General features: G+C 45.2%; 1 protein-coding gene across 2 annotated transcripts in view; it reads left to right on the top strand.

Moving 5' to 3' along the window:
- The first annotated feature begins 1077 nt into the window (after positions 1–1077).
- ikbkb (inhibitor of nuclear factor kappa B kinase subunit beta) overlaps positions 1078–17186 on the top strand; it is a 57771-nt gene continuing 41662 nt past the window's right edge. For both annotated transcript variants that reach the window (XM_080853043.1, XM_080853042.1), the window contains exons 1-2: positions 1078–1243; positions 1875–2058. In XM_080853043.1, the coding sequence (XP_080709169.1) occupies positions 1954–2058 (105 nt within the window). In that variant the 5' untranslated portion in view covers positions 1078–1243; positions 1875–1953. The remainder of the gene's footprint in view (positions 1244–1874; positions 2059–17186) is intronic.

Here is a 17186-nt window from a genome sequence, read left to right as displayed (position 1 = left end):
AAACGTGGTATGAGAACTGTTCTATCAAAAGTGGTATGAGAATCGTTCCAAGGAGAGTCTTATGAAATCCATTCCAGGGAGGGTGGCATGAGACAAGCTATGACCGATAAAAGGAACCACAGCTTTGACTGCCATCCTCCAGAGGGTCATCATTACACTGGGGTCTGCTTACAGTTCCTTCCTGCCAAAAGGGCCAAAAGGTTTGTACAGGGCCTCTGTTCTGGCTCTATTCAGTACAGACCGGGTTCTGTGAAGTGCCTTGAAACCATGTAAATTGTTGCAATATGCACTTAATAAATAAAAAGATGTATGATTAAATTGATCCACAATGGACATACTTGTTCCGACAGGTGAATCGTATCTGAAAAGGTGTTTCCTATTTCTCTACATTGTAGGTAATCTCTTGTAAAACACCCTTAGATGCTTTACACCTCAGAGGATGGTGTAGTGTGAGTGATTACAGCAGAAATGTAGGCTATATGACTGTTGTTAAAATAACCCCTATGAGTTATGCTGTAGTGTAGTCTAACTGATTATGTTGTAATGATTAATAGTCGTCAAACCTCCAAGCTCCCTTAGCTCCTTCAAAGAGTACACACAAACTCAATGTGCCCCGTTTTTTATTCACAATCTGCCCCACCTGAACCGCGCTAACGGGAGGGGCCCCATCAAGCCTAATTCAGGACGGCTTTACACGTTACAATGTGGATCAAGTCATAGATAGATAGATAGATAGATAGATAGATAGATAGATAGATAGATAGATAGATGGGTATTTTATTAAACCCGAAGTCATGTTCAAACAGCAAGTTATAACATGTACAAATTATGCCTGGACTTTTCTTGGTGTTTTTTAAAATAGATTTCTCAGCTGGTTTAATCTGTGTGTCGCAAAGCAGATATAGTATGCTATTTCAGTCAAGTATCTTTCTCGGTTTCAGGAAATGACCGATTACAAGGAAGTAGATAGAGTTTTGTTACTTTCGATCTGGCATGTATGAGCAGCAGCTGTCGTAGGCAACGCACAACACAGAAAGGAAACCTGCGAATAGCTTTCTGATAAATCCCGTAAGATATTAAATAATACTAAGAATTTAACCTGAACGGACTGCCTGAGGGTGCGTCCTACTCCATACGCCCTGGGAAAGCGAATGCGGGAGGAGCCAATATACAAAGTACACTTTGTAAACATTAGGAATCCAAACGACAGTAACAATAATCAGCAACTCATCTTACTGTATAAGTAAGTAAGCTTTCAATCAAAACGTTCACAAGTAGTTAATTCTGATTTGTAAATGCGTTACAATACAATCCTTTGACCTGATACAGACTTTATTTGGAACTTATATCGTCATCTCAACTACAGTCGAGTGGTAGCCTACTTGTTAGCATTACAGCCGACTGCAGATGCTACACCAGCGATTTGTTCACCTTAAGTGTCCAACGTGATAAGACGTATAATGAACACAAGGCTGTACCCAGGCGCTCTTGCCGTTTGTACACGGTGTTTAACATTTAGTTACTCTATACTGAGAGGGTCCACGGCTTAAGCAGCCCATAACTATGTACCAGTGTGTTGGGCCTCCGGGTGAAACGTGTTACATACGCTCTCAAAACTCAAATGAGTTTGACCCCTTCTGAGATAAACTATTTCAGAAGTCACAAACACAGTGTAGGCCTACGGTCACCAACAGATTAGAATGAAGAAGATCAGAATATAAAAATATAGTGTGTGGAATATTTGGGATTGTGGGCATTTATCATTACCTTTACAGTGATGTAATAAATAATTATGTTATGCCTTATTATCTATGTTTGTCTGTGCATGGATGTGTGTGTTGGCATATGGCATGGGTATGTGTCTGTGTGTTTAGGTGTGTGTGTGTGTGTGTGTGTGTGTGTGTGTGTGGTTGTGGTTGGGTGTGTGTGTGTGTGTGTGTTTAGGGGGCAGACATGAGTCGTGGTCTCCCACTCCAACCCACGTTATATGGGGATTGGGAGCTCAAGGAGCGTTTGGGTACTGGAGGATTCGGCAACGTCACACGCTGGCAAAACAAGGTATACACAATGCATATGTTCACAATAACACACACGCACACACTCGCACACACAATCTAACTGTTGACGTTACCCAAAGACTATGTACTATCTCTTTCTCTCTCTATCTGTTTCTTGCTTCTGCTCAATCTCTCTCACTCACTCTCTCTCTCTCTCACACACACACACACACACACACACACACACACACACACACACACACTCAGCACCTCATACACGGACACACCTCATACACGGATGTAAACTTTCACCACATTTCCCCTGGCAAAAATAAATATTCTAAAGGTATGGCAAGATTCCCGACTATGTGCCCAGAGCCAAACACACAATTAAACAGGTCTAACCTTTTTCTCACATGCTTAGACACATGAAGATATCTCACCCAGCAGGAAGCTGAAGCAAGCTCACTCACCTGCATCCTTTAACCAAACCTATTTCCTAAGATGCAGTCTGTGATTGACATTATGCACAGCCAATGAGAGTGCTGCTGAAAGATTGCCATAGAGTGCATGTGAGGGAGCAGTGTGCGTCAGACCCTTCAAAGCTCTACGTGGGCAGATTGTCTGAGACTGGGAGTAGAGTTCAGATTTAACGCGACATGCTTGACAGACTGACTGAGGCCTGGTAATTACAGTCACAACATCCAAACCAAATATTCCTCCTTGTGGGACAGTTGCTTAGCCTGGCCATTACCAGCCTGTGACTCCATTTCATTCCGTCAGTCAGTCTGGCCTAACCCCGTGCATTTTCGTTTCCGAGATGGGCGGGTGCTTAGCTTGAGGTTTAAAATCATTGGAGTTCCCTTAACCGATCAGCAACGTTTGGTAAGCATTCGGTAGATTAAACTCTTCCCAAAGCCAGTTGGGAGAAGAGCTACGACGTCCTTTCCAATCATAAAACTTACAAGACAATACTCTTGTTCTCCTTTTAATTTTCTGATGTTCTCGAGAGTTGAGACAACTTTCCCGATAGCTTTTCGTGTCTCTTCCTCCGAGGCGAGTTTTGCGTCACAGCTCTGAACTGTTCTCTGATTGGTGCGGTTGGATTTTGAGGCCGGGAAACGATTGTCAACGGGGTTGGGCCAGACTGAGTATGAGTTTGAAATCAATTCAGGCGGAAATACGTAGGCTGGTGTCACCAGGCTAACAGTTGCTGTGCTAGTTGCTAGTTGGGCCCATTGCTACACTGTGCGATAGGTTCAGACAATTGCCTGGGCATGTTGGGAGGGTTCTTGAAAAGCCTGGGTTACTTCAGGTTATTCTAGTGCTCATTTAAATGCCATTTTGAAACAGTCTGTTTCATGACACTTATAGAGCATGATTTACTAGCGAAGGTTTGGTTCACTGTGATGTTCTTGAGAAGAACCATTTGTTCTATGAGCCACTGTGGTTTGGATTGCGTTTTTTCTCAAATCTTCTTGCGCTGCTTCTATAGTTAGAGTTTGACAGTAAGCCGTAGATCGAGGCTGGTGCGTTTCCTACGGGAAGTCCAGTCAGAGTGGTCCTTAGACAGAGCGCTGTCTCACGGTGATTACCTCATGATCAGTCACAGGATGATGACATCACAGTGACACAGCTATAGGTGTTGACGCATAAATGTTCACAATCAGAGGTGTGGTGCCCCCCCCCCCCCCCCCCCCCCCCCAAAAAAAACCCTACCCTATGGTCTTCCTCAAACCGCTGTAACCTCTTCAACAAATGATATAGAACAGGCCTGTCTCAGTTTATATCAACTCCTAGGATTCTTTAGGCTACGCACGTTTATTTTAACAACCTCTCCCCTTTACATATGGATCTGCTTAGAAACTCTCACAGCGGGCAGCAGTACGCACTCAGTATTTAGAACTGCTTCACAAAGTATGTTCCATGACCGACGCTAGTTAAGCCCCATGTTGTTACTTTAATTTTTTAATAAAATGTAGGAATGTGTTTGTATGATAAATGTAATTATGCAGCAGGAAGCTAAATAATCCTTGTGAGCGCGTTCAATGGGGCTTTAAGGGAGATAGGATTCAGTCATCAGAGTTTGTTTGGTATGCTGAAGAGCAGGAAGTTGTTGTGTCTTAGGAGCACTGTGTGTGGGAGAGTTACAGATACAGTGGGGCCTCAACTGGACATGTGATTCAGCTGGGCTTGAAGTAGTGAAGTAGTTCAGCTGTCCTTGTGGATGACAGAGAAAGAGGGGGGCTAAATGAGTGTGTGTGTGGATGAGTGTGTATGAATAACTGTGTATGTTTGTGTGCAAGCGTGTGTGTGTATGTGTGTGTGTGTGTGTGTGTGTGTGTGTGTGTGTGTGTGTGTGTGTGTGTGTGTGTGTGTGTGTGTGTGTGTGTGTGTGTGTTTGTGTGTGTGTGTGTGTGTGGATGATTGTGAATGTTTTTGGGAAAGCATTTGTGTGTGTGTGTCTGTGTGCGTGTGCGTGCGTGCGTGTGTGTGTGTGTGTGTGTGTGTGTGAGAGAGAGGGAGCTATCTGTCTGGCGTAACAAAGTCGTCTTACTTATCCATGCATTAAGAGCGATCTCTAAGGTGACATGCCAGTTGACTGAGGGAGTTTTGCGTGATGTGGAGTTATTAAATATGCCTCAGCTGCCCTGCTCGGTCTAAAGGGTCTGAAAACATCAGCTGATATGTAGGAACACACACATTCAATGATATGAAGGAACACACACATCCACTGATATGTAGGAACACACACATCCACTAAACTGTAGGAACACACACATCCACTGATATGTAGGAACACACACATCCACTGATATGTAGGAACACACACATCCACTGATATGTAGGAACACACACATCCAATGATATGTAAGAACACACACATCCACTGATATGTAGGAACACACACATCCACTAAACTGTAGGAACACACACATCCACTAAACTGTAGGAACACACACATCCACTGATATGTAGGAACACACACATCCACTGATATGTAGGAACACACACATCCACTGCTATGTAGGAACACACACATCCACTAAACTGTAGGAACACACACATCCACTAAACTGTAGGAACACACACATCCACTGATATGTAGGAACACACACATCCACTGATATGTAGGAACACACACATCCACTCATATGTAGGAACACACACATCCACTCATATGTAGGAACACACACATCCACTGATATGTAGGAACACACACATCCACTGATATGTAGGAACACACACATCCACTCATATATAGGAACACACACATCCACTGATATGTAGGAACACACACATCCACTGATCTGTAGGAACACACACATCCACTGATATGTAGGAACACACACATCCACTGATATGTAGGAACACACACATCCACTGATATGTAGGAACACACACATCCACTCATATGTAGGAACACACACATCCACTGATATGTAGGAACACACACATCCACTCATATGTAGGAACACACACATCCACTGATATGTAGGAACACACACATCCACTGATATGTAGGAACACACACATCCACTGATATGTAGGAACACACACATCCACTGATATGTAGGAACACACACATCCACTCATATGTAGGAACACACACATCCACTGATATGTAGGAACACACACATCCACTCATATGTAGGAACACACACATCCACTGATATGTAGGAACACACACATCCACTGATATGTAGGAACACACACATCCACTCATATGTAGGAACACACACATCCACTGATATGTAGGAACACACACATCCACTCATATGTAGGAACACACACATCCACTGATATGTAGGAACACACACATCCACTCATATGTAGGAACACACACATCCACTGATATGTAGGAACACACATATCCACTCATATGTAGGAACACACACATCCACTGATATGTAGGAACACACACATCCACTCATATGTACCACCCTCAGGTGTAAAAGTCTTTGTGATGTAATTGAGTGCATTGTGCTGGACCCTAGTATTTACGTGCCCTCAACAAATTACTCATAACACTTTTGAGTAGTGTCTGTTACAAAATACATTTTTACTGCTGACTTGCAGGTTATTAAAAAGGTAAACAGCGAAAATATGCTTATTCAATCTTGGTGAATAGGATGCAGCTGAGAACATCACAGCCCTCATTCTGAAGCATATCAATTCCTGTGACATCACTTCTTCTGTTAGGCTTTGATGACACACAGGTCTCGCATTGGCCTGACGCAGTTGAGCCTGTAACCCTAGCAACCACGTTAAACAATACCTAGAGTGGACTGCAGTATGGAGGAAAGCACAGTTCTTTGGAGACACACACACACACACACACACACACACACACACACACACACACACACACACATTCTCTCTGTCATATACACACACGTATTGTGCCCGCACTCACTCATCATTCGAGTCACTGTTGGCACTTCCTATTTGCTGTCTTCCTTTCTCACCCTTCCCTTCCTCTATCACCGCTGAGATGTGATGTCACTTCTCTGAATGACCTTAGCAAGAGGCTACTGTTCATGGGGTCACTGGAGGGTGTGACGTCCTTTCATTTGCTTCCGTCCTGGTGAAGACTGATTTAATTTGAGTGGATGACTGATTAGGACTGGCATAAACCCATACTGGAACCTTACATGTACAAGTCAGTGGGTTGGCACTTGGCACAGCGGAAGGGAGACCATTTTAGGGAGGTGAAGGGTCTGCTCAAGGATGCAGTGACATCAGAGGAAGTGACACTGAGAAAGTGATACATTTTACAATGTGATGTCTATAGTTCAGGGTCAGTTGCTTGTGGTGACATTTCCTGATTTTCACATATTAAAAATATTTCCATCGTTTGTACCAGATCTGAAAAGTTTTCCAGAACCTTCTGGTTAGCAGCATTTGGCTCTGTTGTCTGTGTGTCATTGGATGGCATACAAACCTAAGCATGAGTTGCTCTGATGACCCAGGGTGAGAACTTTGAAGCTCACTTTATAGCTGTGTTCAAAATGTTCACTCACCCACTAGATGGTGAATTAGCCATTTTGTTGTGCTGTTGCAAAGTGTGATTGCTAAACAGTAGCAGACTGTAGGTACATCTTCACCGCGTCCTAATGGCGGACGCACCAGACTTTTGTTGTTCTTTTAACCAACAGTGAGTTCTTTATCCATTATTCATCACCACATATCAAGCTGAAATGGTTAAACGTACCTGGCGTGAGTAGAAGCAGACAGGTGCATACATATTGCTGAAACCGTGTCAAAGGTTTCACTCCGTTCATTTGACATTGTTGGAAATCCTCCTTTAATTGCACAGTTGTTGTTCTGACAAATCGTCTGGTGTAAATTTGGTGGACAGGGCACAACACCTCTCATGAGAACTACATAATGCTTTATGGCACCGCCTCACGTAACAACAACTCTCTGTAAAAAGACGCTAGTGCAGTATTCTCTGGATGGACATCATGGCAGAGGCAAGGGAGCAACAGAGGAAGACGATGTTGGAGGAGACGAGAAAGAGACTGAACAAGAGTAATGCTGAATCTCGATTCTTTCCTTTGCCTCTTTTTCTTTGTCTTTGTCTTTGTCTTAACCCTAGCACTTGCCTAGTAAGGGCCAAGGGCTGAAAACTTTCCCCTATGAAATGAGACGCCAATCGGTATCGGGTACGTCACTTGGCGTCCCTGGCTAATACAGGATGGTACATGTAAAGCACAGGTCGATGTCTTCAAACAAGTGCTGTCATTCACAGATATCAAACGGAATTCGCGGATAAGTTATCTGTAGACATGCGTGACTGTATGAGCTATGAAACTAGCGATTTAAAAAAAGTTTCAATTATGGTTGCAAATATATATACGACTGTATATAGCACAAAACTAGAGTGTCGTAATTGTTTTGTGGACGGTACATGTAAAGCACTCCAAAGCAAGTGCTGTCATTCACAGATATCAAACGTAATTCGTGGATAATAAAGTTATCTGTACACATGCATGGAGTCAGGCTAGTCCTAGCAAGCTACCATATAATCCTATGAAGTGGTGGTATACGCGCTAATTGTAACCTAAAACGCTAGGTTACGTATGTAACCATGGTTCTATGAGTTTCGGATGACCGCCAGAGGCGGTGCTTTAAGCACTGGATGTCATTCACGTTTACGTGTAGTTCGAGTATTTGTATCAACAAAATCACCTGTGACCTGGGTGACGTATGCCTTCGCCCCTGTACTAAAGGCATGCTCCCCCAGGTCACGACCCTTGACAATCTTCTCGCGAATATTCCGAGTGACTGCCAAGCTCTGGCGGTCATCCGAAACTCATAGACCCATGGTTACATACGTAACCTAGCGTTCTATTTCGTTTCTACTGACCGCCAGAGGCGGTGCTTTAAGCACTGGATGACTAATACCAACCAAGTCACGAGGAAGTCTTACCTTACTCCCGCTGTAAGGAAGTAGGAAGAACACCAGCTGCCACTGGGTAATGAGGGACCACGTTAACCCTATAAAACCTCACAATGTGCAGGTTGATGCCCATAACGCAGCTGTTCAGATATCTGAAGGGGGAACACCTCTTAGGGCCACCCGCGATGTACATACACTCCTAGTTGAGTGACCTCGGACCTGAGGGACCAGAAGACTACTGCTCCTATAGGCACAAATAATAGCGTCCATAATCCAACGTGATAGCCGTTATTTGGATAAGCTGTGCCCTCTACTCTGTCCAACATGACAGAGAAACAGTGAATCAGACTGTTGGGATTCCAGTCATATCAATATAAGCCCTAAGTGCTCTCACTGGGCACAACAGGTAGGGCTCTGTCCCTGCTCGTCATCCTGATCTGGGGCTCAAGGCAGCCAGCCTGAGCGGCTGGTTTCAGTAGGATGATAATTCGCCTTTGGAAGAAAGGCCGGATTCACCCCCAAAGTTATCCCTGGGCCTCCGGGGTTCCAATATAGACATTCTTGGCTTGGCTTTCGTGTAGCCGATGCCATGGCCAAGAGAAAAGCGGTCTTCATAGACCGTTATTTCAATCCCACCCTCTCTAGAGGTTCAAAGGGGGACTGCCAGAGTGCCCTTAGGACTATAGGCAACTGAGCTTCGCCGAAGCGGCCTTAGTTGTTGAGAACCCATAAGGAAGCGGGTCGCTAGCATATGGGACCCAACTGTCACACCATCTGCCCTACTGTGTATGGCTGAGACGGTGGCTGCAAATACCTTCATGGTGAAGGCTACAAGGCTGCCGGGATAGCACATCCACAGCCGTGTTCTGAATGCCTGTTAAATGCATTGCCCCCAGGCTCAGAAAGAGTAGATAGGCCCACAGCCACAGCTGTTGGGGCAGCCTCAAGGATTGTCTGGCCTTGTGCTCCCCTGGTGGTTTACCTGGTAGACCACTGACGTGTTGTCTGCTCTTACCAGGACAGCTTTTCTACCACTACTGGAAGAAAACATTTGAGCGTCAGCAGGACAACCTGCAGCTCCAAGCATATATGTGGTGTTCCTACTGCCAAGGACTCCAGAGACCTCTGAAAGTCCTGCATTGTCATACAGCTCCCCCCTGCCATAGAGGCATCGGTGGCCACCGCTCCTCTGTAAGAAGGTATGGGCCCCAAGGGAACCCCTTGGGTGAGATTATGTCTCTCCCCTACACAGCCATAGCTTTGTAAGGCAACTGGAAGTGACTCTGACCAGCTTGTGCCTGTGATAAGTGGGGTGCAAGCCAAGATCGTTCAGCCGAATTTAAAGGGGCTGCAAAGACAGAAGGCCAAAGGGAACACCTACGTGGCCGCTGTGAGCATACTCAGCAGTCTCAGAAAAGATCTTGAGGGCCAGAGCCCTCCTTTCCTGAATGACTGATGATGCAGTAGGGACAGTGCCGCTGCCGCACATCTGGTGAAGACGTGGTGCCAGCGAGATCCCGAAAAGGGAGCCCATAGAACTGGCAGCTCTGCCCTCGAATGCAAACGAAGAATCTGTCTGTTTCGAGGTGTGATAGGGACGCGGAAGTATGCATCCTTTAGGTCGATGGTTGTAAACCAATCTCCTTGCATGATACCTTGCCACACATCCGCTGTACGCAGCATGTGGAATCTTAACCTTGAGATGCGTGTTTAAACGTCTCAAGTCTAGTATAGGCCGAAGGCCGTCGCCCTTCTTTGGCATGATAACATAAGCGGAGTAGAATCCACTGTTTTGTGCCCGCCTGTCTAATGGCTTGATGGCGCCTTTCTTCAAGAGATCCCAGATCTCCTGACGTAGAGCCAGAGCCCTGTTTGGGTCTATGACGATGGTCATTTTGACCCCATGGCACCTCGGTGGTCGGGGTCCGAACCCTAGGGGGCCTCTGTCTGCCAGGAGCCTCCCGGCTCAGACTGGCAACTGTTGTCTGGACTGTGTAACCTGTAGGCTGCACTCCAGAGCTTACTGAGCGGCAGGACAAACATCTGTCCAGGAAAGACAGGAGGAAGAGACAATCGGGCTTACCTGCTCGGCTCCAAGAGTTGAGACTGGGCCAACCATATCCGGCGTTGGGTATGGGTTAACTAGGCCACGGCCTACCCAACTCCCTGGTCATGTAGGCAAACGCCTGCAGGGAGGTGTCACTCTGACTCAGCAGAGGAGTCATCCCCAGAAGTCTGCAATGTCTGGGACAGGGCTAGTACCAGGTGTGACATTGAATACCCAAGACGTGCAATATGGGTGCTGCGTAGTAGGATTTCACCATGTAGTCGTCTGTCAAACGGCACTTTGGCCGGGGCAGCGAGCATCAGGCCGGAGTGCTTAACCAGGTGTCAGCACCCGGGCAGCAACGGCTGGTTCAATATTGGGCATGCTAGCAAGGCCCTGGGCAGATGCATCTTGCATGTTGGCTAGGGCTCTCGTCTCCTGGGAGATGAGAAAACCGTCTGGGATCTGCCCAGCATCTCTGCCGCTCCTCGATATATGGGGTCGAGGGCGGAACATTAAAAGCCGAAGATGGAGGCCTTTTTTTTTTATTTATTTATTTTTTTTTTTAAAGCAGCTCTGAGGAGAGGTCTGTATGGGTATAATATCCAACCCTAGACGTGTCATTGCCATCTTAAATGTGGGTCTAACTGATGTTTTTGCTTCTTTCGGAGCCCTTCAGTGTAGTGTCGCTCGTACCCAGGGAACTGGGATGAGAGAAATAGGGGCCTCTCTGAAGCCCTAGTGGAGAGAATATCCTCCTTGAGGATCTCAAAGCTGGTGACCGTATTAGAGGGAGCACCTCCGAAGGAGACTGTAAAGCCGCTGTAGTGAAAGCACTAGCATGCTGTGCAGCAGGTTGTTGTAGCTTTAGAAGCAGAGTCTTATTTCTGCGAACCCCTAAGTCGAAGTGTCTACCTTCTGGGCAAGCGGATACCTATTCCTGCATTTGCCCCTACCAGAGGCTTCCCGGGAATCAGGCCTCTGGCGTTTGCATTGCTTAGGAGACCTAGCGCCGGAGGCGGTTCTGGCTCGTCCTCTGGCCCAATAGGGGCCTGGCAACAGTGCATGTAATGAACATGTTGCAATATCTATACCTAGATGTATTTATTTATTTATCTATATATATACGAGTGATATTTTACCAGCAGCCTTAGCGAATAACACCAGGCCCTGTTCAGATAGGTTACTGTTTAAGTGTGAACCCACTCCTCTACAGCCATCTGAACCAAATAATAAATGCTGAACAACTGAGGTTTGCAGTTTATTATGGACCAAGCCTCAATATTAACCAAGCGCATTACACCTGATCGCGGCAATGATTCCTCTTACCTTACGTAAGGTAGGCTTCCATTTAAAAGTGGACCCAGCGGTTAACATTACCAAAATTGGATGCTTTAGAACTGAAATTGCGGACATAGCACATTCAGTCCCTAATCAGTAGGTAAACGTAGCCTGCTTATAGTGTTTAACACAAAGCCGACTGGCGTAAATCATGTAGCCTACTGCTTTAGAGCGGACCCACTCTACAGTCATCTGAACCAAATAATAAATTCTGAACAACTGAAGTTTGCGGGGCGGAGAAATCACCCACTCAAACTAGGCAGTTTATTATGGACCAAGCCTCAATATTTACCCCGCGAATTAAACTTGCTTTTAGAGCTGAAATTGCGGGCGTCAGTCATCAGCAGTAGGTAGACGTAGCCTGCTTATAGCATTTACCACAAAGCCGACAGGAGTAAAAAACCTGTCCTGTTCAAGAGCGGACACGCCCATTACAGTTACCAAAAGGCCTATAGATGGTTTAGAACTGAAATTGCGGCCATAGCCCGTCAGTTACTTGTCCGTAGGTAAACGCAGCCTGCCTATAGCGTTTAACACAAGCCAACAGGAGTAAAAACCCTGTCCTGTTTAAGAGTGGACACACTCGCTCCCAGCTACCAAGATAGATGGATTAAAAAAAAAAATGAAATTGCGGGCATTGCCCGTCAGTCATCCATCAGTAGCCTACGCTTTTAACACCATAGTTAACAGTTCCGCAAACATAGAACTGACATTTCGGGGCGTAGAACGTAGCTTTAACAGTTACCCAAACAGTATAGCGACAGGAGTAATCCTGTTCGTTTAGCCTACTTAATTGAATGCTTATGGCGAGAACGCCGCTTGCATCTTCATCATAACAACGGTACAAAACCAACTATGCGAGGATTTCCATCTCGCTTAACAAGTAGTTTTAATTATCAGCTATAAGGCGAGAAACACCTTCTGATAGCGTGACACAATCAGCTATAAGGCGAGAAATACCTTCTGATAGCGTGACACGAAGCCGACTATGCGAGGATTTTCATCTCGCTTAACAAGTAGTTTTAATTATCAGCTATAAGGCGAGAAACACCTTCTGATAGTGTGACACAATCAGCTATAAGGCGAGAAAACACCTTCTGATAGCGTGACACGAAGCAGACTTTGCGAGGATTTCCATCTCGCTTAACAAGTAGTTTTAATTATCAGCTATAAGGCGAGAAACACCTTTTGATGGCGTGACACGAAGCCGACAGGGGCAAGTAGGCTAACGCCGCTTGCATCTTCAAAACAACAACGGTACAAACCAACTATGCGAGGGCTCAAGCTCGCTTGACAAGTAGTTTTAATTATCAGGTATAAGGCGAGAAACACCTGTAGCCTGCAGATAGTGTGGCACGAAGCCGAAAGGGCCGAGGGTTTCCATCTCGCTTAACAAGTGGTCTTAATTATCAGTGAGGCGAGAACACCTTTACTGACTGCCGTATCTCATCGTGACAGACAATAGTAGGAACTATTATGCGAGGAACTCACTCGTGCAAAAAGTGGGTTTAATCATCAGTTGTAAGGCGAGAAACACCTGTAAACTGCTGATTCCCATGCCTCTTTACTCATTACCAGAGCGTGACTACTACACACGGTAAAACAAATAGAGGCAACTCACCTTTTTTCCGGATTATCCGTTTTCCCCGGATTATCCGCGAGTGGGTTTAACTACCAGTTTTAAGGCGAGACACACCTGTACTGTAGCCCACTGCAAATGTTGATTTTTGATGCTAATCGTAGTCTTAAGAGAGCGAGAATTCGCAGCTCTACCCGAAGGTTGCAAGACTACCAACGATTAGCATGATTACACTCACCTGTGGAGTGAACATACTCACCAACTCACCTGACGCGAGAAGAATTAAGGGTCGTGACCTGGGGGAGCATGCCTTTAGTACAGGGGCGAAGGCATACGTCACCCAGGTCACAGGTGATTTTGTTGATACAAATACTCGAACTACACGTAAACGTGAATGACATCCAGTGCTTAAAGCACCGCCTCTGGCGGTCAGTAGAAACGAAATAGAACTACCGTTTGAAAGCTTCAGTTAAGACCTACAATACTATGCATAGTTCGTGTAGCAGATTTCAGATCAAACCGAGTCATTATAAACATTTAAAAAGTTGTGTAGATAGCTTTATTCATGTAAAATATTCCTCACTTCAAGCAGCCATGTTTTTTTGAAAATTCCCGAGCTGGTTTCGCTGTGTGCTCTGGGATAGCCCTTGGAGGAGCAAGTAAGGTCTCCGATCATCTTAAATCCAAGGGCCATATAGCCCTCAATCTTATCCCTTAATCTTGATCAAATTGGGTATTGAGACACCACTAGCTCTCACATGAACGCGCAACTTCAAGGGTAAGGGGGAAGATAAGGGGCAAGGGGAAGTATTGAGATTGGGCCTAAGTCTCGGTTGGACTAGTCAGTAAAAACATATAAGCTGTCTTGCTGTGTCCTTGTGTTGCGCTTGCGTGATGTTTGGCTGTGAGAAAGTTGTTGGTTGCTAGTTTTTCATCATAAAAGCCCTGCCAATGTTTTTCATGAAAGAATGTGGCATAGGCCGTAACCTTATCAGTGTCATCTCTGCCTCACAGAGATTTGTTGTTTTTCCAGATGCCCATCGACCTCAGTCCCTAGGCTAACATCTAAGTACATATAAGTATCTCATGCCAACAAAATCAGGCTTTGTCAAGCTCAGAACCTACTAAGCTTTGGAACTCAGCTAGCTTGTAATAAATGACACTGTCCAATGTATATATTACACAATATCATATGCCTATTACACATACTCTACATCAGTGGAGGCTTCTCCATTGAGGAGAGGGAGGAAGATCCTCCTTAACATTTTGAGAATAAAAAGTGTACTTTGCCCAGACTACTGTGATTAATTAAAACCCTTAAATAGGACTACTTTAATACCTTTGTATATGTAATGTTAGTTTCCCTGGGTAAAGATGACATTAGCACCCCCTATCGCTATCGAAAATTACTGCCGGAGGACCTTCCTCCCTCTACCCTCCATTGACTCCCATTCATTTCTCTGCCTGCGCTGGCGGCTCGTGGAATGCGTTGACTTCAATGGCAGAGAGGAGGACGATCCTCCTCTGAGAGGGTGTGACTAGTTTAGGGGTCTGGATAGCGCTAAAATCTATTAACGAATAGGTTGGAGTCACGTCTGCGCTATAAACCAATAAGCAGAGGCCCTGGATATGGTGGGTGGGGTTATCCCCTCAAATCTAGGCTACGAAAGATAATCTGCTCAGTCTAAGAGACACAGTTAAGCAAGAATATCTGATCATTTTAATAATGAGAACACATTAGCAAATTAGCAAATAAAGTAAACTATGGAAACCGAGGACATTGTTCATGTTTTATTACAGAAACCATTCCATGGGGTGAGTTACAATGACAAGTTGGCCATTAAAGCAACAGGTAGACCAATTCCAAAGATTGAAATCACCAAAAGCAACGGCAGAGTCAGTGTCGTGAGTGCTACATGGTTTGCTAGGTAGGCGACTCGTGGGTGACTGGTAGCATTACCAACAATCGGTTATATTGCTGGCCCCGTTTACTAATGAATGTCAACTCTCCAACGTGGTCTTTTCATGGATTTACTGATATAAAAAATATTGACAGGGCAACCAAGCGCCACGACAAATGTCAAGACCACGTTGGTGCTGCTATCCGCCTTTCATTGCTAGGCGGCACCATGCCTATAGAGCGGTTAGTGGATGAGGGTGTGCGGCTGCAAATTCAACAGCACAACGCTAAAGTGCGTGGCAATAGGGAGGTGGTAAAACGTCTGTTAGATGCAACGGCTTACCTAGGCATGCTAGAGTTGTCTTTCAGGGGGCATAACGAAGGGGAAAATTCTGACAACAAGGGCAATTACAGGGAACTTGCGGAGGTGATAGCGAAGTATGACCGTGTTCTGGCAGAACATCTGGAAAGCTCCACCGTCTTCTCACAGGCATGTCAAAAACAATCCAGAACGATCTAATTGCAGCCATTCACCATTCGATTGAAACAGAGCTAGAAAAGGAACTTAACAGGGCACACTTCTTTTCCTGGCAAATTGACGAGACCACAGACATTAGCTGTCATTCTCAGCTGTCTGTCATCTTGCGCTATGTTGATGACCACGGTACAATTTAGGAACGCCGTTTTTCTAGCCAATAATACTTGAGAAAAAGGATGTAAGTGAATGATTCAGAGCATGATGCATTTGAAATGGCATCAATTATGGTCTTGTGTCTTCATTCTTCTTAAAACAATTGTAGCTGAAAATAATCAGACATATTACAACCAATAGCTTCAGTCATTGAGTGGAAAAAATAGGCCCAATGATTGGCCCAGAATCTTTTATTTAGTTTAACAAATCAAGAGTAGTCCTGATTTGACTAATTGCCTTTGCATCCTTTCCTTCTGGCCTGGACTAGTCCATCAAAGACATGTTGCCCACCAGCTTTCAAAGGACAATGCTGCCACTGGTGAATTTATCAATTTTATTCACAAAATTATCCCTCCCGGCTATTTTGTGCTGTAGTTCACCAAAACACCCTGAAACAACTTGAGTCTCACATACTTATGCCACCAACAGTACAAACGGGCCAATGGCAACCAAGCGCGCAGTCCTTCCTCCCTCACTTTAAAAACCACCAGCCGCCACTGCTCTACATCCAAATGTGTAGAATAAATGTAAATAGTGTTGCTAAGTGACTGCCATGAAATGTTTCCCTACATAGTGAACTCAAGTGATATTTCTATAGTGAGTGAATGGACAATCTGAACACAGCGTATGTGTCTGCATACTTTAGTGGCTCTTCTCCTTGCTTTCCCAGGGAAAGACCCTGTGGCTGTGGCTGTGGCTGAGGCTGTGGCTGTGGCTGTGGTCTTTCTTCTCTTTCATAGGCCTGACTAAAGAGGAGTGGACCATCTCTTTGGTTCTGTCAGATGTCTTTGCAACCATAGGCTTAAATCATTGCAGGGTGTGCGTATCTGTAAGGTTGTGTGTGTGTGTGTGTGTGTGTGTGTGTGTGTTAGAGAATCCATGTCCATTCCGACAGTTGCACCCATATATGCCTAAAACATGAATATGAACGTCAGCAAGCCCTCATTTAGGGAGAGCCCCTTCACTGGGGATTCCTGTTTACAGAAAGGCACATGTTTGTGCACGAGCCCAGTCATCCATGTGGCCATACCCTTTAAGTTTAGTTTAGGACCTCAAGATTTACAAAAGCTCTGGTATTATTATAGTATTCGCACATGCACGCACACACACATAACACACACACACACACACACACACACACACACACACACACACACACACACACAGGGTGCGATTTGCTGGGGGGGATGGTGGGGATTTACCCCCTCTGGTTTTTACATCCCCA

The sequence above is a fragment of the Sprattus sprattus genome (assembly GCF_963457725.1).
Source record: "Sprattus sprattus genome assembly, chromosome: 15".
NCBI lineage: Eukaryota > Metazoa > Chordata > Actinopteri > Clupeiformes > Clupeidae > Sprattus > Sprattus sprattus.
The sequence above is the reverse complement of the archived record's forward strand: the minus strand, read 5'-3'. Positions and strand labels throughout refer to the sequence as shown.